The sequence below is a fragment of the Delphinus delphis genome, chromosome 4 (genome assembly GCF_949987515.2).
Source record: "Delphinus delphis chromosome 4, mDelDel1.2, whole genome shotgun sequence".
Lineage (NCBI taxonomy): Eukaryota > Metazoa > Chordata > Mammalia > Artiodactyla > Delphinidae > Delphinus > Delphinus delphis.
The window spans coordinates 113,683,335-113,708,786 of NC_082686.1; the positions used below are offsets into that span (position 1 = coordinate 113,683,335).

The 25,452-nt window shown below is 34.8% G+C and overlaps 1 protein-coding gene across 1 annotated transcript in view; it reads right to left on the reverse strand.

Annotated features, from left to right (window-relative positions):
* Positions 1-25,452, reverse strand: part of STAG1 (STAG1 cohesin complex component) — a 425,011-nt gene that overhangs the window by 156,734 nt on the left and 242,825 nt on the right. Inside the window, exon 7 of the mRNA XM_060011307.1 lies at positions 8,373-8,577. Within this exon, the coding sequence (XP_059867290.1) occupies positions 8,373-8,577 (205 nt within the window). The remainder of the gene's footprint in view (positions 1-8,372; positions 8,578-25,452) is intronic.

A 25,452-nucleotide genomic window follows, 5' to 3' on the forward strand; every position in this document is an offset into this window, starting at 1 on the left:
AAACAATGTTGGAGCTGGGAACATATAAAACAAAAACTGGAACAAAAGAGATTATTGGCAACTGGGATGGTTAAAATTAAGATTATGGACACTGGCCCTTTTATTTACTATTCAACAATTTGCATTTATGTGTTCTTCAACATAAAAATGAAAACTAAAAAGCTGTCTTTATATTTAGTGACACCTACTATACTTTTGAAAACTATTACTATAAACCCTGGAAATATATATGATAATGGGACAAAACTAAATTTTAAAGAGAGGTATGATTATATTCCCTCTTTTTTTTTTTTAAATTGAAGTACAGTTGACTTACAATGTTGTGTAAGTTTCTGGTGTATAGCAAAGTGATTCAGTTATACATATATACATATTTTTTTCATAATGGTTTATTACAGGACATTGAATATAGTTCCCTGTGCTATACAGTTCAACACTGTTATCTGTTTTATATATGGTAGTTGGTATCTGCAAATCCCAAACTCTTAATTTATCTCCCCCACCCCCTTTCCCGTTTGGTAACCATAAGTTTGTTTTCTATGTCTGAGTCTATTTCTGTTTTGTAAATAAGTTCATTTGTATCATATTTTAGATTCCACATATAAGTGATATCATATGGCCTTTGTCTTTCTGACTTACTTCACTTAGTATGATAATCTCTAGGTCTACCCATGTTGCTGCAAATGGCATTACTTCATTATTTTTTATGGCTGAGTAGTATTCCATTGCAATTATGTTCCTTCTTTAGTTTTAAAAAACTTATTTAAAAAAACAAAAAGGCTTACAATAAACTTCCTCTTTCCAAATAATAAATATTTAATCAATCCCTGTCTCTTAAAAACCCAACCAAAATAATGAGAAAACAATTTTCTTCTTCAATAAATCCAGAAAATTACCTGCAACCCCAAACCACAATGTATCAATATACGTATATGGAAAGCAGACGGATGAAGCATGCAAATCAAACCAAATGGTTGAAAAAGCTTGACAACTATATCTAAAGAAATACAAAAAGAAAAACAATTTTGGTGTGTAGAATCCAAAAGCATTAAGGAATTGGAGAAGTATTGGTGTCCACAGAAGATGAAGTGAAATAAGGTCTGGAAATAGGAGCATTATTTCAAAGTTTGTATAGTAAGTAATTAAATCTCCACTCGAACCTAGGCAGTCAGGCAATTCCCCCAACATACACTCATCTTGGAAGTCCAGAAAGTTTATTCCTTGAAGAATATAAACCAGAGATTTGGACTCATCAGACACAGAGGAGGGATACAGGTGAAGTGCAGAGTGCCCTGGGTGCTCCTTCACCCTGTATTAACTCCCAAATGGCAGACAGCAAACAGACTTAAGGAGATTGAAAGATCCTTCTGCAAAGAAGCTAAACCTCCCCAGGGAAAAATAATTATCAAGAGTTTAGGGTCCACAGTGAAAATGGTATGTGACCACAGGACCACCCTACAGTGATGCTCACCAAAGAGGCCAGAGCCATTGCCCCTCCCTGTCAAACACAACACACACACACACCCATGCCACCCCCAACCCCCACCCTCTCTGGCAATCTGCTCTTTAGTGTCTCATTGTCAGCAATGACTAGAAAGCCAATGAATAGATACTTAAGGAACGTTTCCAACATGAAAGACACTGATAAAAGCAGAGAATTGGAAAAGAGGTCAGAGTAGGGTGTAAAAAAAAAAACTTCAGAGTAATAATTAACGTTGTCAAAGAGAGATAAAAGAAAATGTTACATCCATGAAACAGTGTTAAAAAAAAAAGACTTGGATAATGCAAAAGAACTCTTAGAATATTTAAAATGATAATGAAAATTAAGCTCAATAAAGCTGAAGAAATACAAGAAAAGTGAACAAAAAGACTAAGGAATGGAAGCTAAAAGAGAAATAACAAGAAACTCAGGATTGATTCAACAGATTAACATCCAAGTAATATGTATTCTATAAAGAGTGCCCAGCATAATGAATGGGAATTATATACACACATTAGGGTATATCACCATGATATTTCAGAAAACAGGAACAAAAAGAACATAAAGCTTCCAAAGACAAGAAACAGGATCAGAATCAGAACTTTGAAACAGGATTGGTCTTCTCAACAGCAATATTGGAAACAAGAGGAAAAATTCTGAAGAAAATTTTCAATAAGTTCCACATTGGTTCAATTAAATGTAAGAATAATTTTTCAGGCATGTAAAATCTCAAATATATACTTTTCCAATACTCTTTTTCTCAAGAACCTATCAGAAAACATGCTACCCAAAAAGGAGAGAATAAATTTAAAAAGAAAAAAAGGGCAGGCCAAAGATAGAGGTTTCAACAAAAGACAAAGGATCCAAATAATGGCAGAAAAGTTAAATAACTTAAAGGACATAAAGATTTTAGAAAACAACACAGCCTTATCAAACATAATTGTAAAAAATTAAAAGTACAGAAAATGTACCCCACAAAATTGATTATAACATCCTATTATTTGTTTAAAAATAAAATAAAAAATCCTCACATAAAAGGAAACACCGACATGTCATGACAAAATTAAGAAGTGGTATGATTATGGCTAATTTTTATTTTTGTACTTTTCTCCTATTCTGAATTCTTTGTAAGTTGTATATGTAATTTTATATGTACAGAAAATGTTTAAACATACAACATGGAAGTATTAATGAAAAATCTACAAGAAATTTTCTCAATTTCTCTATCCTCTTTAGAGCCAAACCAAGCAAGCTCTGTCATTCTATCACAGTTATAATATCAGACACTTACTGAATGACTTGTATGTGTGAAACATTTAACACGAATTATTTCATTTAAGCCTCACAACACTCCTATAAAATGGGACTATTAGTAGCAACACTATACAGATGAGGAAAGTGAGGCCCTAAAGTTAAGTAACTTGTCCAAGGTTACCAAGTTGATACATAAAAGATATGATTATAAAATGATTTTAAAAATCATAATTTCTTTACAAAAACTAGCCCCCAAAAGAAAACTAATTTTCATACCCGATGACAGAAAGTAAAGGCGATAAATCTAAGAAAATGATACTTCTGTAACTAGAAAACGTAAAACATTACTCTAGATACCTATATTTACATTTGAAAGAGTAATTACATTTAAAAAGTTTACTGTATTTTATGTGTACAGTTATAAGATATAGTGGCACTCGCAAATTTGGTCTATTATTGGGCATTAATCTCATGAGAACACCAAAAGTCTACTACATACAAATTCTAGAAAGGTGAAAAAAAAGTGTTATATCTAGAGGAGCAACGAGAAACACAAAGGTATTAAAGTTAAAAAAAATGCACTGGTGAAAATACAAAGCAATGAGAAAGTAAAAATTTCTTTAATGAATAAAAGGAAAATATAAAGAAATTAAGGAAGAGAGCTTATTTATACTCTAACAGTCTGCTCTTTGATGATGCCAGATTGACCTAAAATTTTGAGGTTCTAACCATAGCAACCAGAAATATTCAGTCTGGTTAAGAGTTATAAAATACCTACTGAATTTAATAAATAGAATTTGGCATGTGAGAGCCAAAAAGATATGTAAAAAATGAAAGTGCATGCTGTTAGTTTTCTTAATAGCAGTTTCTGAAAGATCTGTTTATTTACTTGTTTCTGATTTCCCCATTTGCAATGTCTTCTATTACGAAAATAGTAGGTGTTCAATAAATTCTGAGGAAAAAAAACACGAGTGAAGGGAAACACTGCACACACTACTGGCTCTTACTGTCATTACAGAATAACAGCCGCAGTTTACTAAATGTCAGGCACTAGTTCAAGCTTTCTTAATTTCTTTTAATGAGGTAGCTATCATTATCTTTCCCACTTTGCATATGAAGAAAGTGAGGCCAAAAGGACTTGTCCAAATTACCCAATTAGTAAAAGGAAGAAAGGGATATGTATTCAGACAGCCTGGTCCAGAACCCATTCTATGAACCCTATATTATATGGTTTCAGCAACCAAAAGCCAAAGAAAAGACATCAATTTACTGAGACAAGATTATTTTCAGTCTGTGATGGGAGAACAAAGAAATTTCTTACAGCTTTTCTTTTCTCAGAGTAAAAGTCCAGAGATGCTGACTTGGTAAAAAAATGTTAATCAACAACAAATCATATGTCAATATAAAATCAACCATATACCAATATAATAATGTTCAACAATGAGATACAAAGAAATGTTTACTTCCGCAAGAATCTGAGAGTGACCTATTATTGTTAACTAGTGGTAAAGACTGGCCTCCCAGCATAATGAGCCACCTGACTGTCATATGATGATCTTAACCACATTTTCTAATTTTTTCAGAATTCATTTTAGAAAAAAATAGAACAGAATCAATCACCATGCTATATTAATAAAATTTTGTAGTCTTAATCCCCCTTTGTTCAAATCAGCATTTTCACTTTAGAAGTGAGAGGTAGCCAGTATCAATCTATTTGTAACATAGAAAATTATGCAGGTGAGAAAACATCAAAAGATAAAAAAGGTAAACCAACATTATTCATCTCACCATCTAACAAAAATTTGAAGTCACCAACTTCTAACGTATTGGCATACATTTTAAAAACAAATGCCTAAGTATAATATAACTATAAATCTAAAAAATAGATCCTTTGAGATTAGAATTATCTTTATAATACCAAACAACACAGTGGTAAAACAAAGGGAAACCTACTTGTTTTTGAGCTGGAGGAGGAAAATATTTTTTCATGAAGATTCCATGAAATTGGGGAAAGAAAATATGTCCAGCCTCAGATTGTAAATCCACCAAAATAATAATGACAAAATACTACTTATATAAATTAAATCCACAAACTATGTTCTATTCTAATATGTCTGAGATAGCTATTTAGAAAAGCACAAAGGCACTTAATTCTGAAGATAAATCGGTAATGAAAACTTTATTACAGTGTAAAGCTTCTTTATTAAGCTGAGTCAGACATATAGGAGAGTATGCTTTACAATTCCAATTAAAAGAATAGAAAAAAATAAGGAAAATATAATACAAAATGTAATTGCTAACAGTCTGTTTCAATTTAATGGTAAAAAGAATTCCAAAAAGAAGGGAGAAAGCACAGTTTACTGGGAAAATGAGACTACTTCTACCTGGAGAATAAACAAACCTGAAGAACTACAAAATGATGAAAATTTTAGTAAAAAATGTGACAAAAGTATACAATTAAATGCAATGCATAAACACTGACAATTGGGACATATTATTAACTAATAACAAGAAAATGGGATATTTGGAAAATAGATTAAAAGTACTATTGATAAAACCACTCTGATGATTTATGAAGCTCTAAAACTTATCTTGTCTGTACCCTACAAAACAACTAACCTGATTGTCTCTCTTCTCAGCTAAGATATAAGCAATGTCAAGGAGCATTTTATTCCAAAGCCGATAATCATATCTGGCCATAACTGCCTTGTAACTGTCCATGCACATAGTCTTTGAAGCAGAGGATTAAATGTTCCTGCCCATTTTATCTAGTCCCCAAGACTCCTCCTGCAAAGTGAATAAAAATGATTATCTTTTAATCTACCCCTTATACACATACCATAAAAGAAAAAAAGGGAGGGGGTACCAGAGAAGAGAGCAAAGATGAAAAGAAAATAATCCTTGAGAAGGTGGATAATTATTATCCAGCCTGGAATTAAGTTCTCAGCAAGATCTCTGTGCTTTGTTGTTGGGTAGGTGACTGATGTCTCACTTTTTATGAAACTGAGCTTTGGAAGACATGATCATTAATGTACACAGAGAAATTACAGTAATATTTTGAAATAAATTTGAGAATAGGTTAGCTTTTAAAAAATAAGTATAAACATAACATTGATCTCCTATTTTTCTTGATTTCTGATTTTGAAAAGTAATTAACAAATACAAATAGGCTAGATGATATAAAAAAAAGCTGAGGAGAAAACCAAATGGCATTTATCAGGCAGTTTTAAAAGCTATCATGATCACAGGTAAATTGTGAGAAAAGAAAGACAGAAAGGCACTGGAAGGAGGAGGGAGCAACTCAACTCAAAAGAAATAGGAGGAAAGCCATAATTAAAATATGTTTAAGCACACATAAAATTAGCAATGTATAGATTACCAAAGGGATAAATATACGAAAAACAAGAAAATAATAAAAGTCACTGAAAATGGGCCAATGGAAAGAAGAGCTGAAATGGACCATCATAAAGTCAGTAAAATACAGTAATATTTCATTTACATGGCAGTGAAGGACAAATGCAAATGAATTAAACAGCATTTTTCAGGAAACTGAAATGTTTTAAAACTCAAAATATTCTGTCTATTTCTATAATATACTATTCCTTCTCTTGTGTTCATAAATAGAGTATGTGGCATATATTTAGTCTTTTATATAAAATGCACACAGGTTTCTGGATTAAACAGAGGTAGCTGGCCGCTACAGAGGAGCCCCAGATTGCTCTGTATCTTGATATCTGTAAGCAAATTTTTTTTGTCTTTTTTGTTATAAATTATCGTTTCACAATTCTGTCAGCAGGACAGAATCTAACACTTGTCCTCCAATCTAACACTTGCTTCTCTTTCTCTCTTGGCATTGGGAAACTAGATAATAACTCTTTATGGCAGTAATTTTGGCTATTCAGAAGTAACTTCTATCTTATGTTTAAGTTTTGTTTATTTCAAATCACTGCATTTACTATGCATCTGAAAACCAGCTAAACAAGAATTACTGTACGTAGATAAAAGAAAGATGAAAAGTAAACAGAAAATATAAAGAAAAGAAAAAAAGCAAACATAAAGGGCAGAAGATTCTAAAAGTGATGAAATTAGAAAGAAAAATTGTATAGCATCAGATAACTTTTAAGTAATAAACAGTATATTTACAGTACCTTTTCAAAAAGTTACAACTGGGTACAAGATCTCTTTTTATTCCTAATAATGAGGAAGAGGATACTCTCAAAACACAGAATAAAATATGTTTGATGTTTGTTCTATATAGAAAATTTTTTCAACAATAAATTGTGTGATTTTACCTTTTTAAAAAAGATAAAATTAAGTAAAAGATCTTCCTCTTTTCCCAGTGAGAAAAAGGACACCCTCAAAAGAATAACTGTGTCTCATGTTTGCTCCATATAGAACTGCAACTAAGGGAATAATGGACACTAATAATATGTATTAACCACATTAAGGAAGGAAAAAGGAGTGGAAAAAAATATGGATGACTCTATATAAAATTATCACATTGGCTTTAGGCAACAGGTTAAACCAGAAAATGATAAAATTTTAAATCCAGGGTTTGCAATGTGTAGTCCCCAAAGTATCAGTGTCAGCAACAGCTAGAAACCTGTTAAACTCGGGGGCAAGGCCACACAATCTGTTTCAGTAAGGCCTGGAGGTGATTCTGATGCATGCTAAAGTTTAAGAATCAATGCATTCAATAAATTAGATAAATGAGAAATTTAAATTCAAGATGAAATGCAATTAATTAAATTAAATCTCATTTTTTGTCATGGTAATGTGCAAGATGAATATAGCCAGAGTTATTGCTATTAAAAAGGATGTAATTTGGGAGTATTTAAATATATGTGTATGTACATACACACACATTCTCTCTCTCTGTATTACAGGAGAAAAAGAACAATCATTTAGTCATTTTAGGTAAGCACAGTTAAAATCGTTGAGGAATTGAGAACGATGGCTAAATTAACAAAATTACCTTGTTACGGAAAAACAAGGGGAAAAAGAACATACTTGACTCAATTTGTCTACATAATTCTAAAATAAAAGCAAAAGTGAAAATTATAATGTCAGTTCTTCAGGACTCAGCCTACCTACCTGAACTGATTTTAGAGACATTACATTTAGGTTATTACAGCACTAGGAATACAAAAAATGCCAGCTAGGTCACACTTACCTATTACAATTGGATAGAATTGTTTAAAAATACATATATATAAACAAAATTTACACATTTATGTATAATAACAATGAACTATGAAGCAATGTAATTAAGTAGAAAAACTACTATGAATTTGGAATTTCAACTATTATTTGGGTTTACCAAAGAACATGGTCTGGTGGACTCTTAAAATTTATTTGGTTATAAAATAAAAATGCAGGAAAATACATGTTCAGAAAGAGATTTGGTAACACTCGCCAGAAAATTTCAATTTTCATTCTCAAGACTATCAAATGCCAGTTATCAAAATAGGCACACATTTTACTTAGAGAATACAAACCATTCATGTGAATTTTGGAGAAAAACTATTTTTCAAGAGCAAAGTAATGAATTTAATATTTAATCTAAATAAAACTTAACTAGAATAGAACATATTTAACAAAACTAAATTGAAAAGGAAATAAAATGTTGGTTACTTACCAGCAAGGGTACTTGTATGTCTAAAAGCTCTGACCTGGGAGTCTGACAAACCAGTCAAAAGGGAGATTACTGTGTCCATCATATACTCATCATAAATTATGCTATACTGACATTGTCGAATCAGGACTCCAATAAATTCACAAAAGTTTGAACGAAATTTTTTCCACTGAGGTCCAGGCATGGTAAGGGGGTAATCACCACTGTCCTAAAAGGGATAAAAAAAGAACATATTAAATATGACATCAAGTTTGATCAGTATTTTTTCCTCCTACTGGAAAAGGAACATTTTTCTCAAAGTAGATATGGACAGAAATCAAGGGGCACAAGATGTCTTTCTCTTTTTTTGCTTGTTTTGATCTTCAACATCTAAATTGTTAATGTGCTCAAAATTATTATTTACAACCAGTATTTAATCCATTATTCTAAGCCATTCATTCAAAATAATAGTTCCAGTTTTGCTGTACTTGGGTCCTAGTTGAGATAATTTAAAGTAGGAAATTAAAAAAGAATTGAAGTTTAGACTAGAAAGGATATTTGCTACTGAATTCAGATCAAACTAATGGTGATACCTGTGAAATATAGCATCTTTCAATTATTTTAAATAGACACTTTAAAGAATTGACAGTTTCAAGAGTATAAGCACTTCATTAAGAAGTCCAAAACCAACTTTTCACATCTGAAACTGCAAACCTGTTTTTTCCAATTTTACTATGAACTTTCAATTAACTCTATTTTATGGAGTGAATTTATTAACTTTTCAACGAAAAATATCTAGCATGGGCTCTTGGTATCACGAGATTGTGTTATCTTGTTTAAAATACAAAACTGACAGTTGAACCCAGCAGAGGTTTCCCACTCCAGCCTAAAACATTTTGGTGGAGGAATGGAAATTCACAAGGCAGAGAGTGCGAAATTCTGTGAACATAGTTATCTGTATACTCTCAATTTGTGGCTATTTGTCTTTTCTAGGCCAAACTGCTGTTAGGAAAATTGGTTATAAATGAGGTCTTGAGCTCTGTTGGTGTCCCAGGAAAGAGAACTAGTGTGACACTTAGAACAGCAAGAAATCCCAAGAGCAAGGAACAGAAAGCAGAGATAGGGAAGAGCTTGGCAGTCAGTCAAATATCCCCAAAGAAAGTTAATTTTGGCACTACATGAGTATTATGTGGGTTACTAAGCTCTATAGGACATCAAAAAGGAACTGAAGGGGCTAGCTGAATCCTCCCTGCTCTTTAGACTGGGGGTGTGGGAGCACAGACTGGAGAGGGTAGCAGGATGGAGAGGGGAGACGCTTCTCAAAGGTATCTCTGAAGGCTGCCTGCTGCGTCCATTTCACAAAAGCCCACCAGGGTAGAGTCTCTTTTGCTTTGTACCAACTGTGAGATTCAGCCATTTAGTGCTCACAACCAGATCTGGGCCCCAAGGAAAGTACAAAGAAAAGAATCTATCTAAACAGCCCCAACAGCAAGAGGAAAGGAAGCCAGAAAAATCACCATTTAGGAAAACCTAAATAAAACATAAGTATACTTCAAAGATTCAAATGCAGCATAAAACAAAACAAAACTCTAGGGAACTGAAAAACACACTTTTTTTGAGGTATAATTCACATATAACATTAGTTCCAGGTATAAAATATAATGATTCAATATTTGTATATATTACAAAATAATCACAATAAGTGTAGTTGACATCTGTCACCATAAACAGTTACAAATTATTTTGCTTTTCTTGTGATGAGAACTATTAAGATCTACACTCTTAGCCATTTTTCAATATGCAATACAGTATTAATAACTATAGTCACCATACTTTACATCCCCAGGACTTATTTATATTACAACTGGAAGTTTGTACCTTTTGTCCCACTTCACCCATTTTGCCCATTCCCCCCAAACCCTGGCAACTACTCTGTTCTCTGTATGTATGAGCTCGCTCAGAGTTCTTTTGTTGTTGTTGTTATTTTCATTTCACATATAAGTGAGATCATATGGTATTTGTCTTTCTCTGACTTATTTCACTTAGTGTAATGTCCTCAAGGTCCGTCCATGTTGTCACAAATGGCAAAATTTCCTCTTTTTAACAACTGAATACTATTCCTCTGAGTGTGTGTGTGTGTGTGTGTGCGCGCGCGCGCGCACGCGTTTACCACATTTTCTTCACCCATTCATCCATTGATGGACACTTAGGTTATTTCCATGTTTGGCTATTGTAAATAATGCTGCCATTAACATGAGGTTGCAAATACCTAAAATACTTTATTTCTTAAAAAATTCAGTTGATGAACTGAAGGAAAGGATGGTTACTGATAGGAGATACATTAGTAGCCTAGAAAATAATGTGCAAGACATATCAGAGAAAAAAAACATGTAAATGCTAGATGAGGCCTGTGGAAAAAACCTTTTAAAATGGACAAAGTAGGTTAGTATTACCTTTTAAACCTTCTGTCCTTTCCTTTTTCATTGATTTGGAACTCATATGTGGTGCTGATGGTCAACAGCCATTTTGCAACCATGAGGGGACAGTATGAAGATAAAGAATGGTACAGAGAAAGATGGAAAAAATGTAGGTCTTTGCTCTGTTGAGGTGTAGTATCAATACCAACCATGTTCTCTCTACTCCCAAATTTATTTTGTGTGAGACAAACTCCTGTGAATTAAAGCCACTGTTGGTCAGATTTTCTGTTACTCACAAACAAATGCATTCCTGTTATAGTAGAATTATAAGCAGTGGGAAAAGATGAATTATTCAGTAAATGACTTTGGTACAGTACAACTGGCTTTTCATTAGAAAAAAATCAGATATGTATTGCACCATACACCAAAATAAATTCCTAATGAAATCAAAACACTTAAAAATACTCAACCAAAAAAAGAAATAGCAGAAAACATGGAAGAATCTTTAACCGTGGTCATTTTTAAGTCTTTTGTCATTTACAGACAGTTCTGGGTATACTCTGATGCATTTGCAAAAATGTTCCTATACAAGGGTTTCATCTTCAAGGAATTCATGGAAAAGACTCTGACAAGTACAGGTTTCTGGTAACTGACTATACTGCTGAACTGAATGAATAAGTATTTTCAGAACTCTAATGGAAAACTGATGAATTCATTAAAGTGCTAACAAAAGATCAAGATGAAAAAAATATTAATTACATGGGACTGAGTGAGCTGATGAGTATGATTATAATTTTTGTGACTTTCTCTTTAAATAAAAAATCCCACAAGGACACAGAGGCAAAAAATATACAAATCAATTTTCACTGCAAAGTAAAGGAGCTGTTACAGTGGAGGATTACTGGACTGAATGTCAATATTATGACATAGTATGAGTGTTTCATGTTGGTAATTGCAATCATTGTTGCTTTCATTGTGGTCATCCATCTACAATGCTTGGTGTCAGTTTATCTGTGTGTGTGTGTGTGTGTGTGTGTGTGTGTGTGTGTGTGTGTGTGTGTGTGTGTGTGTGTGTGTGTGTGTGTGTGTGTGTGTGTGTGTGTAAAGAAAACATGGAAGAGAGTCCCTCCCATCAAGCCTCTTAGATAGCCTCATCCACCAGAGGGCAGACAGCAGAAGCAAGAAGAACTACAATCATGCAGCCTGTGGAACAAAAACAACATTCATAGAGAGATAGACCAGATGAAAAGGCAGACGGCTATGTACCAGATAAAGGAACAAGATAAAACCCCATAAAAACAACTAAATGAAATTGAGATAGACAACCTTCCAGAAAAAGAATTCAGAATAATGATAGTGAAGATGATCCAGGACCTCAGAAAAAGAATGGAGGCAAAGATCGAATGGAGGCAAAGATCGAATGGAGGCAAAGATCGAGAGGATGCAAGAAATGTTTAACAAAGACCTAGAAGAATTAAAGAACAAACAAACAGAGATGAACAATACAATAACTGAAATGAAAACTACACTAGAAGGAATCAATAGCAGAATAACTGAGGCAGAAGAACGGATAAGTGACCTGGAAGACAGAATGGTGGAATTCACTGCCACAGAACAGAATAAAGAAAAAAGAAGGAAAAGAAATGAAGACAGCCTAAGAGACCTCTGGGACGACATTAAATGCAACAACATTCGCATTATAGAGGTCCCAGAAGGAGAAGAGAGAGAGAAAGGACCTGAGAAGATATCTGAAGAGATTATAGTCGAAAATTTCCCTAACATGGAAAAGGAAATAACCACCCAAGTCAAGAAGCACAGTGAGTCCCATATAGGATAAACACAAGAAGAAACATGCCGAGACACATAGTAATCAAACTGGCAAAAATTAAAGACAAGGAAAAATTACTGAATGCAGCAAGGGAAAAACGACAAATAACATACAAGGAAACTGCCATAAGGTTAACAGCTGATTTCTCAGCAGAAACTGTACAAGCCAGAAGGGAGTGGCATGATATACTTAAAGTGATGAAAGGGAAGAACCTACAACCAAGATTACTCTACCCGGCAAGAATCTCATTCAGATTCAATGGAGAAATCAAAAGCTTTACAGACAAGCAAGAGCTAAGAGAATTCAGCACCACCAAACCAGCTCTACAACAAAAGCTAAAGGAACTTCTCTAACTGGGAAACACAAGAGAAGAAAAGCACCTACAAAAACAAACGCAAAACAATTAAGAAAATGGTCATAGGAACATACATATCGATAATTACCTTAAAAGTGAATGGATTAAATGCTCCAACCAAAAGACACAGGCTTGCTGAATGGATACAAAAACAAGACCCATATATATGCTGTCTACAAGAGACCCACTTCAGACCTAGGGATACATACAGACTGAAAGTGAGGGGATGGAAAAAGATATTCCATGCAAATGGAAATCAAAAGAAAGCTGGAGTAGCTATACTCATATCAGATAAAATACTTTAAAATAAAGAATGGTACAAGAGACAAGGAAAGACACTACATAATGATCAAGGGATCAATCCAAGAAGATACAACAATTATAAATATATATGCACCCAACATAGGAGCACCTCAATACATAAGGCAACTGCTAACAGGTATAAAAGAGGAAATTGACAGTAACAGAATAATAGTGGAGGACTTAACATCTCACTTACACCAACGGACATATCATCCAAAATGAAATTAAATAAGGAAACAGACGCTTTAAATGACACAACAGACCAGATAGATTTAATTGATATTTATAGGACATTCCATCCAAACACAGCAGATTACACTTTCTTCTCAAGTGTGCACGGAACATTCTCCAGGACAGATCACAACCTGGGTCACAAATCAAGCCTCAGTAAATTTAAGAACACTGAAATCATATCATGCCATCTTTTCTGACCACAAAGCTATGAGATTAGAAATGAATTACAGGGAAAAAACGTAAAAAAGACAAAAACATGGAGGATAAACAATACGTTACTAAATAACCAAGAGATCACTGAAGAAATCAAAGAGGAAATCAAAAAATACCTAGAGACAAATGACAATGAAAACACGACCATTCAAAACCTATGGGATGCAGCAAAAGCAGTTCTAAGAGGTAAGTTTATAGCTATACAAGCCTAGCTAAAGAAACAAGAAAAATCTCACAAAAACCAATCTAACCTTACATCTAAAGAAACTAGAGAAAGAAGAAAAAACAAAACCCAAAGTTATCAGAAGGGAAGAAATCATAAAGATCAGAGCAGAAATAAATGAAATAAAAACAAAGAAAACGATAGCAATGATCAATAAAACTAAAAGCTGGTTCTTTGAGAAGATAAACAAAATTGATAAACCATTGCCAGAGTCATCAAGAAAAAGAGGAAGAGGACTCAAATCAATAAAATTAAAAATGAAAAAGGAGAAGTTACAACAGACACCGCAGAAATACGAAGCATTCTGAGACTACTACAAGCAACTCTATGCCAATAAAATGGACCACCTGGAAGAAATGAACAAATCTTAGAAAAGTATAATCTTCTAAGACCGAAACAGGAAGAAAGAGAAAACATGAACATACCCATCAGAGTAATGAAATTTAAACTGTGATTAAAAATCTTCCAACAAACAAAGGTCCAGGACCAGATGGCTTCACAGGTGACTTCTATCAAACACTTAGAAAAGCGCTAACACCCATCCTTCTCAAACTCTTCCAAAAAATTGCAGAGGACGGAACACTCCCAAACTCATTCTATGAGGCCACCATCACCCCGATACCAAAACCAGACAAAGATACTACAAAAAAAGAAAATTACAGACCAATATCACTGATGAATATAGATGCAAAAATCCTCAACAAAATACTAGCAAACGGAATCCAACAATACATTAAAAGGATCATACACCATGATCAAGTGCGATTTATTCCAGGGATGCAAGGGTTCTTCAATATACGCAAATCAATCAACGTGATACATCATATTGACAAACTGAAGAATAAAGACCATATGATCATCTCAATAAATGCAGAAAAAGTTTTTGACAAAATTCAACACCCATTTATGATAAAAACTCTCCAGAAAGTGGGCACAGAGGGAACCTACCTCAACATAATAAAGGCCATATACGACAAACCCACAGCAAACATCATTCTCAATGGTGAAAAACTGAAAGCATTTCCTCTAAGATCAGGAATGAGACAAGGATGTCCACTCTCACCACTATTATTCAACATAGTTTTGGAAGTCCTAGCCACAGCAATCAGAGAAGAAAAAGAAATAAAAGGAATACAAATTGCAAAGAAGAAGTAAAACTGTCACTGTTTGCAGATGACATGATACTATAAATAGAGAATCCTAAAAATGCCACCAGATAACTATTAGAGCTAATCAATGAATTTGGTAAAGTTGTAGGATACAAAATTAATGCACAGAAATCTCTTGCATTCCTATACACTTATGATGAAAAATCTGAAAAAGAAATTATGGAAACACTCCCATTTACCACTGCAACAAAAAGACCTACCTAAGGAGACAAAAGACCTGTATGCAGAAAACTATAAGACACTGATGAAAAAATTAAAGATGATGCCAACAGATGGAGAGATATACTCTCTCCATAATCCATGTTCTTGGATTGGAAGAATCAATATTGTGAAAATGACTATACTACTGAAAGCAATATACAGATTCAATACAATCCCTATCCAATTACCAATGGTATTTTTTATGGAACTAGATCAAATCATTTTAAAATTTGTATGGAGACACAAAAGACCCCAAATAGCCAAAGCAGTTTTGAAGGAAAAAAACAGAGCTGGAGGAATCAGACTTCCTGACTTCAGACTATACTACAAAACTACAGTAATCAAGACAATATGGTACTGGCACAAAAACAGAAACATAGATCAATGGAACAACACAGAAAGCCCAGAGATAAACCCACGCACCTATGGTCAACTAATCTATGACAAAGGAGGCAAGCATATACAAGGGAGAAAACACAGTCTCTTCAATAAGTGGTGCTGGGAAAACCGGACAGCTACATGTAAAAGAATGAAATCAGAACACTCCCTAACACCATACACAAAAATAAAACTCAAAATGGATTCAAGACCTATATGTTAAGACCGGACACTATAAAACTCTTAGAGGAAAACATAGGAAGAACACTCTTTGACATAAATCACAGCAAGATCTTTTTTGATCCACCTCCTAGAGTAATGGAAATAAAAACAAGAATAAACAAATGGGACCTAAAGAAACTTCAAAGCTTTTGCACAGCAAAGGAAACCATAAACAAGATGAAAAGACAACACTCAGAATGGGAGAAAATATTTGCCAATGAGTCAACGGACAAAGGATTAATCTCCAAAATATATAAACAGCTCATGCAGCTCAATATTGAAGAAACAAACAACCTAATCCAAAAATGGGCAGAAGACCTAAATAGACATTTCTCCAAAGAAGACATAGAGATGCCCAAGAAGCACATGAAAAGCTGCTCAACATCAACAATTATTAGAGAAATGCACATCAAAACTACAATGAGGTATCACCTCACACCAGTTAGAATGGGCATCATCAGAAAATCTACAAACAACAAATGCCGGAGAGGGTGTGGTGAAAAGGGAACCCTCTTGCACTCTTGGTGGGAATGTAAATTGATACAGCCGCTATGGAGAACAGTATGGAGGTACCTTAATAAACTAAAAATAGAATTACCATATGATCCAGCAATCCCACTACTGGGCATACACCCAGAGAAAACCATAATTCAAAAAGACATATGCACCCCAATCTTCACTGCAGCACTATTTACAATAGCCAGGTCATGAAAGCAACCTAAATGCCCACTGACAGACAAATGGATAAAGAAGTTGTGGTACATATATACAATGGAGTATTACTCAGCCATAAAAAGGAATGAAATTTAGTCATTTGTTGAGACGTGGATGGATCTAAAGACTGTGATACAGAGTGAAGTAAGTCAGAAAGAGAAAAACAAGTATCATACATTAACACATGTATGTGGAACCTAGAAAAATGGTACAGATAAACTGGTTTGCAGGGCAGAAGTTGAGACTCAGATGTAGAGAACAAACATGTCCACCAAGCGGGGGAAACCGCGGTGGGGTGGGGATGGTAGTGTGCTGAATTGGGTGATTGGGATTGACATGTATACATTGATGTGTATAAAACTGATGACTAATTAGAATCTGTAGTATAAAAAAAGAAACAAACAAAAAAACAACTAATACTAAACTTTCTTTGGGTTATTTGTACGGAAATATGTTAATATAAATGTTTCAGACATTACATAAAATTTCTAAAAATCTTATATGTTGTGGTATAATGTTATAAGTCATAATTCTACTTATTACTTTAAAATGTATATCTCAGAAGTAAGTAAAAAAAAAAAAAAGGAAGAATAGTCTCAGAGTGGGGAAATCTTTTTTCCAAATATAATAAAAAACTCAGAAGTCATAAAGCACGAACAGATTCAATCAACAAAAAAGTAATTTTTTTATATAAAAAAACACAACACTAAAAGCAAAGTCAAAGAAGTAACAACAGGATTTGGCTTCCAGTTAGAATATAGAAGGCTACAAACAATGAAAATAAGCTGAATCAACATAAAAAAATCATAGCTTTTCTTAAGCCCATCTTGAACTGAAGTAACCTGAATTCCAAAGAATGATAAGCCTTGCAAGAAAAGAGGAGACATACAAACTTTGTCATCTGTGGCAGAACCAAGGAAGAGAAAGGTAAGGTGAAATCAGGCAAAATGTTAACAAACTGTCAAAGATCAAGTGTCAGTGTAGAATAACAAGGAATTTACACTCGCTCCAAAGCTATTTTTTGAGGTGACCACAGGTTTCAACTAGGTAATTAAAGCCTGAGACAGAAGAAAAGACAAAACCTTTATTAATGCAGGCCTACAGGGGATGATCCTCAATTGCTGGGGGACAGGTAAAAAACTCAGCTCACTTCTCCAGACCTTTCTCTCCTAAAAGCCAGAAACCTTAATCTGATGGGGGAGGATCAGTACACTGAGTCACCACTATGGCACAGCAAAGACCTACCACAGCTAGGAGAAGGGTAGAAGAAAAAAATCCTTTAACTATGGGAGAGAGGGAGACAAAACACTGTCCTGGACCCTGAATCCTATACCAATACCAAACAGAGGTCTGCTGGCATTGGGAGGTGGATAGGAAATTCCCACCCAACGCCAACCACAGACACAGGCAAAGTTTAACTGCCATAGGAAGGAGGGTCAGGAAAGCTGAGAAGGTCCTTAAGTATCTCCAGGTACAGAAGACTTGCTTAAGATTTAGGCAGGACTAGGACAAAAGAGAATCCCCATGCCCCCATCATAGCACCAAGCAACAAGCCACACCACTCAGAAGTGTAGAGCAGGAGTACTCTGTGGCACAGGAGTGCAAGAGAGAGCTGAAAGCTGAGGGTGCAGCATAAACGCTGAGAAAAAAAACCTCTGGTATCCTAAGCACAAGGCAACAGCAGCCTACAACTAGAAAAATCTGAAGCCTGTGGTATACTAAAGATAATGATAGCAATAATAGAACACCTAGCTCAATTCCTAACCACACTGAAAATGTATACTGTTTTGTCCTTTTTTTTTTTTTTTTTTTTTTGCGGTACGCGGGCCTCTCACTGCTGTGGCCTCTCCCATTGCGGAGCTCAGGCTCCGGACGCGCAGGCTCAGCAGCCATGGCTCACGGGCCCAGCCGCTCCGCAGCATGTGCGATCTTCCCAGACCAGGGCACGAACCCGTGTCCCCTGCATCGGCAGGCGGACTCTCAACCACTGCACCACCAGGGAAGCCTGCTTTTAATTTTTATATCATGTGCAAATATTCTGATTAAAAGGAAAAACATTTTGGGAAAAGGAAAATCTCCCATATCTACTTCAAAAGGCAGTTTCTTGCCTTACTCTGATACTAGTTATAAATTTCTTCCTGTTATATACACTTATACATGCCATGTGAAAAGAACAGTCTAGTCTAGTTAATGATGGACAGTAGGGTAATGAAAACTAGCATACTTCACAAACCAGTAATTTCTTTTCTCAATATAGCTAAGAAAATGAAATAACAATAATAAAATGAAGACAATAACCAAGTAGCCTAAATGGCTTATCCACACTAATATTTAGGTTCTTTGAGGACAGTCTCATTATAATGCTTTGCATAAGAAGTTTACTGATAAACTAATGAAAAGGTAAACCATATCAAATAAGTAACAGGTACAGAAAAGCAGAAAGAAACTTAGAGTAGGAAGAATATCAGGCAGAGACATGCAAGGATAACATAGAGCAAACCAAAAAGGTCCAGTAAGAAAGCAATTCCTCTACGTATGTTCAGAAGAATAGAAGGGGAGAAATCTACAGCAAAATATAACATAATATAGCTAGTATTCATATGGTATGTGCTTTTCACGTATATGATCTTGTACTATCCATACACTGTGGTGACTCTTAGTATGTATAAAGATGAGAAAAATAAGTTCTAAAGAACCTGTTTTCCATCATAGAGCTACAGGGTTCTGGTTCTGGGATTGTAAAATCCATATATTCTCTACTCTACAATGGGGCTTCACCTGGTTTACTCCAGTAACCCTGGAGGACAGAAAGGTTGTCTAGTGAATATTCTTCCATGGGAGGAACACTTTGTTTCTGCTCCCAAACTAGAGACAAGAAACTAACGAAGTCTACTTTGGAAGTTTTGGGTACACTGATGGGGGGTGGGATAAAGGGTGTCAAGCTTCAGAGACAAGAGCCAACAACAAAAACTAGAAGACTGAGAGCCTCTGACTGGGATTAGAATAACCATCTTATAAGAGGTCCACTGCAAGGTAGAGCCATGCAGCTAACAGAGGTAGAAGGCTAACTGCCTAATCCCTAAGCATTTGATATTTGGGAACCCAATGTGGTCACAAACCATAGATATCTAAAGAGATAAAACACTCTCTAGGAATAAATCCAAGAGGCTTGATTTTTAACCCAGCGGATGGGCAATGTCACAAAAAAAGTTACCTATTTTTGGTGAAACATGGCTTTTGGTTCCCTAATTTCAATAGACTTACCCAAAGATATATACCACTATTGCTTAAAACAGTAATTTGCAAACACTTCTTTGAAGAAACTATACATCCACCCAAACATCTACCCGCCCATTTATCTATTCATACATTTATTAAGCAACAAATATGCTCTGGCACTACACCAGGTCCTTGGGCACATAAAGATGAGCAGAACAAGGGTCTTCTTCTAAGAATCTCTATTTTTTTTTCCAGCTTTATTGAGATATAATTGATAGATGACATTGTGTAAGCTTAAGGTATACAACATGTCGATTTAATACACATGTACTGCAAACTGATTACCATCATTGCATTAGCTAATATCTCCATCCCATCACATTGCTTTTTTTTTTTCTTTTTTTGGTGAGAACATTTAAGGTCTACTCTCTTACCAAGTTTCAAGTATGTAATACGTACTACTACTGTACATTAGATCACCAGAACTTATTCATCTTATAAATGGAAATTTATACTCTTTGACCAACTTCTCCCCATTTCTCCCATCCCCTAAAGAAACTCTATTTTAATTGAGAAGATGAACATGTAAAAAAATAGTAAGTGAATTAAATACAATGATAGGAACTTGACAAGCATACGTAGTACTTAGAAAGGAGTGTCAATTCTCTGCAGAAGCAACTGGGAAGGGGAAACAGGGTCAACAGCATTCTAGGCAGTAGCATTAGCGAAGGCCTATAAACAAAGATACAAAAAAGGGAGCACAGAGCTACTTTAAGTTTGGAATCTAAAACAGATTTTGTAACCAAGAAGAAAGATGGGGCTGGATCAAAAAAGGCTTAGGAAGCCAAACTTTATTGTAGAGACAGTAGATGGTCACTGAAGGATTTGCATCAACAGCTATGAGTTTTAAAAAAAATATTTCTGGTTCCAATATGGAAAATAGAAGAAAAGGTGAAAGAAATGGAGCAAAGGTGACTTACCACTGCAGTCAATCCAGAAACAGAAGGGTGAGGGCAGAGACAGTTTAAGATAGTAACAATAATGATAGACGAAATGGCAGGGTCATGATAAATATTCAAACGTTAAAGAAATAAAATCTACTGAAGTAAGTGACTGATGGACAAAAATGACTTCTGTTTCTGGTGTGGTCATCTCGGTGGGTTTATTCACAACAGGAAGCAAAGAATTCTTTTCCCCTGACTCCTGTAGGAGGCATAACTCTTTTGTTTAAGAATGCCTAATTAGGACTTCCCTGGTGGTGCAGTGAATAGGAATCCGCCTGCCAATGCAGGGGACATGGGTTCGAGCCTGGTCCGGGAAGATCCCACATGCCGCAGAGCAACTAAGCCCGTGTGCCACAACTACTGAGCCTGTGCTCTAGAGCCCGAGAGCCACAACTACCGAGCCAATGCACTGCAACTACTGAAGCCCATGTGCCTAGAGCCCGTGCTCCACAATGAGAAGCCACAATGAGAAGCCCGCTCACTGCAATGAAGAGTAGCCCCCACTCGCCACAACGAGAAAACCTGTGCAGCAACGAAGACCCAATGCAGCCAAAAATAAATAAATAAATAATTAAAAAAAAAAGAATGCCTAATTAGTATGTCCCATTAGAAGAGACTGACATCCTTTAATTCATAAATGATTGATACAGAATATCCTATTTCCACACCTCAGGCCACAGTGGTATCTACATCAAATAAATACAAAATTTCAGGAACACATCATCAACAAATACCAAAACCGTTAAGTGGCAAGTTGACATAAGCATAATGTTAATAAAATGCCAAATTACTTGAGACTTGAAAAGGGAAAAGTAGTTTTACAAAAATTCAATAGTTTTCACCTTAAACAACTGATCAATCTTAGCATCACTAATAAGTGGACAACCTGACATCATGAGCTAGCTGTGACGAAATGTAAAGTACACAGCATCACCTATGAAATTATCTTGCCAAAAAATGTAAATGTAACCTAATGAAGTCACTAGACCTAACTTTCACGTACAAAATACAGGAGATATAGGGATAAGTTAAATGATACCATGAGGGGGAAAAAAATTAGATAAATAAAAATGTGAGGTATTTTTTAAGACAACTAGGTTGTCACCAAACGTTAACGTGATACAAATAAACACCAAAAAAAAGCAGGGGAACTGTTTCATATTTCAAAAAAGTCCTGAAAACACAACAATCAAATGTGATATGTAGGGACTTCCCTGGTGGCGCAGTGGTTAAAGATCCTCCTGCCAATGCAGGGGAAACAGGTCCGATTCCTGGACTGAGAAGATCCCACATGCCGCAGAGCAACTAAGCCCATGTGCCACAACTACTGAGCCTGCGCTCTAGAGCCTGTGCTCTGCAACAAGAGAAGTCACCAATGAGAAGTCTGTGCACTGCAATGAAGAGCAGTCCCTGCTCACTGCAACTAGAGAAAGCGCAGGTGCAGCAACGAAAACCCAAAGCAGCCAAAATATAAATTAATTTTAAAAAATGCAATATGTAAATTGGTGTGCTTTACTTCTCTGTTGTCTCTCTAATATCCTAGGTATGCTTCTACCAAGGGGCCACTTGCCTTTGTTGTTTTCTCTTCCCCTGGATATATGCATGGATGCTCCATCACCTCCTTCAAGTCTTTATTTAAGGTCACATTCTTACAGGGTTTTCCTGACCATCCCATTTAAAATAATCCTTCTCTTCCCAATTTCTTCATTCTCCTCTGTTTTATTATTCTGCATAGCATTTATTATTTGTCATACTATAATAGTTTGCCTATGTATGTTATTCATTAGCTTTTCCCCCAAACTAAAATGTAAAGTCCAGGAGGGCTGGGATTTTCCCTTGGTTTATTCAGGGCTATATCCTCCATGCTTGGAATGGTTAACAGACAGTCAAGTATTTCTTGGTCAAATGAATGAATCACCACGAAAACAATACTGTCAAAATGGGTCTAAAATAATGGTAAAAGCATATCTAAATGATCCCTACAGATATTTTTTTCCTTAATCATAAATCTTGACAATCTGTGTTTCTTTAGGCACAGACAGAAATGAGGAAAATAGGTAAAGTCAAACCAGCAACGGGACTACCAATATCACTCCTTTTAAATATGTCCTACTAATAATTGACATCAATTATTTACATGAAGTGCTACCAAATGTCAGGCCACTACTCTCAACCATGCATCTTCACAAACATTTCATGAAGAGTGGTAAATGATTAATGGGTTTATAAGAAAAAAATGTTTACAAAATTCAAGACATTGATTACCTCTGAGGTGAAGCATTTTAGTATTCTTAGTAATATTTCAGTTGTTAAGCAGGGGGGTGGGAGATTTACATATATTACATGTTACACACATTCTTTTATTGTAGCAAATGACATGTAATTTTTTTAAGTGGGTGCATTAAAGTATTTGAAACTATCCACATTAACATCTTCGAGTTCCTGAAATCACCAGAAGAAATCCCAAATTCTGGAGTACAATTATCTGAATTATCACAATGTTACAGTCCTTGTTTAACATCTGTTAATTTACATATCACAGTGATTAGTAGAGTTTTTCATTTTAATTTTTCCTCAGAAAGTCAGAATGCATAATAACTGTGTGTCAGGGGAACAAAGAAAAGGATATACTTCTTATCTTTGGAAAGATCCAGTAGAAAACATTTTTATGAAACAAAACTGAGTGGCTTATATAAATTTTATCATTAAATATATCCTTTGAACTTTTAAAATAAGTCCTATTGTACATTTAAAAACAACCAAAAAATAACTATAAAGATTAATTATTTAGATAGATTATTTTGGCTGACTGCCATGATGCACTTAAAGAAAAACTGTTCTTTACTATCAGACCTCTGCGAATTAAGCCCAAACTAATTTCCAATTTTGGCAAAACCTCAGACTTTTTTAAAGTATCAGGAAATTCACTTGGCCCACAGAGACATATGTACACCAATTAAGAAACACTATAAAAATACATTTGGAAAGAACAATTTTACAAATCAATTCAACAAAAATGTCACTATAATCTTATCTCTGTATCTCTAGCATTTATCTAGGACACTGTCTCATGTACTTAGGAGGAAAACAATGTTTTTGGACATGGCTCATTTATTAGTATTAAATCCAATCTCCTTAGTCTAGTCTACAAGGCTATTATTCACTCTCTCCAGCTTTGTATCTTGCTGTTCCTTCTATACATCCAAAACTCCATCTTCTCTATAAGCTCCTTCCTGGTTTTACTGCTGAACTTCGATTTATTTTTGAAAATCTAATTTCACACCTAAATAATCTGTGAAGCACTCACACCTCAAATAATGAACTCATCCTTTGGGTTCTCAATGGGTCTTATATTTCTTAACTATTGAACTTGTCAAGGTATTACTGCTATTAGTTTACAAAGTTCTTTCCTCATTTAGAACATGAACTCACTGTCTAGAGCTATAACTTTGTTGATCTCTAAATATATAGTTCCTAACTAAAAACTGGACATACATTAAGTATTCAATAAATGTATACTGAACAAATAATTAAAAAAATGAATCCCATATAAGTTTGAAAGATCAAACAGTTCATTTGTTTAACACTTGTTGAAATAGAAAGTGCAATAAATGTGTATCATTTATGTCACAGTAACATGTAGGTATGTTTTAAAACTGAAGGATACCAATGCTTGAAATTACCATGAGGTAATTATAACCTCAATATACAGTTGATCATGACTAATCCAGATGGGGAGTTAATCTACTCCCCACTGATACAAATGTTATTGTTGAGTTATACTTCGGTTTATGACTATCTCATTTAAGCATTTCTCATAATAAGAGTGATGCCTCAGAAAACTCAATCTAAAAAGATTTAATATTAATCAACAGAATATAACTGGTCCTTTAAAAAATACTAGTTTAATTCCATAACTCATTCAGTCAGTCCTAAGACACTGGTAATAAAAACCACCAGAAATTTATTTTATGACTGAAGGTGTGAGTAGAAAGAGCACAACTGTTACTTGAGTACCCTCCCCCAGCTACTTCAGATTATACACTTAGAGTTATATACCAGGCAGAATACAGTAGTGGCTATCAGTATGAACCTAGGAGCTAGATGATCTGGGTACAATTCCTGGCTTTGCCATTTACTAGCTGTGTGACCTCAGGCAAGTTTCTTAACCCTTTTTGCCTCAATTTTCTCATCTGTGAAAAGGCGGTAACAATAATATAGAAGACATACCTCATAAAAATGTTGAGAATTACATATATGTAAAGTACTTACAATGGTGCCTGGCACATAGTAAATATGATATCTGTATTTGCTACTATTACTGTTCAACATATTTCCTGCTGGCTCCAATACATTACACTGCAAGCTTCACAGCTGTAATACTATTTCCTGTCTTACACCTTTTCACATTACAAATTGGTTACAATTTCTTGAGTTTTCATTAGTTTTCTACATGATTGCTCCTTTGTCTTGGCATTTTTCATATCCAACTTTGCTTCCTTTCTTTAATATTCTGTTTACCTTCCTCAACTTGGAGTAGTCTCCAAAGTGATAAAGACAACACAAACTGAGAGGTGCACTGCAAAAAATATTAGAACTTCTATTTTTATCTAAAAATCAGAAA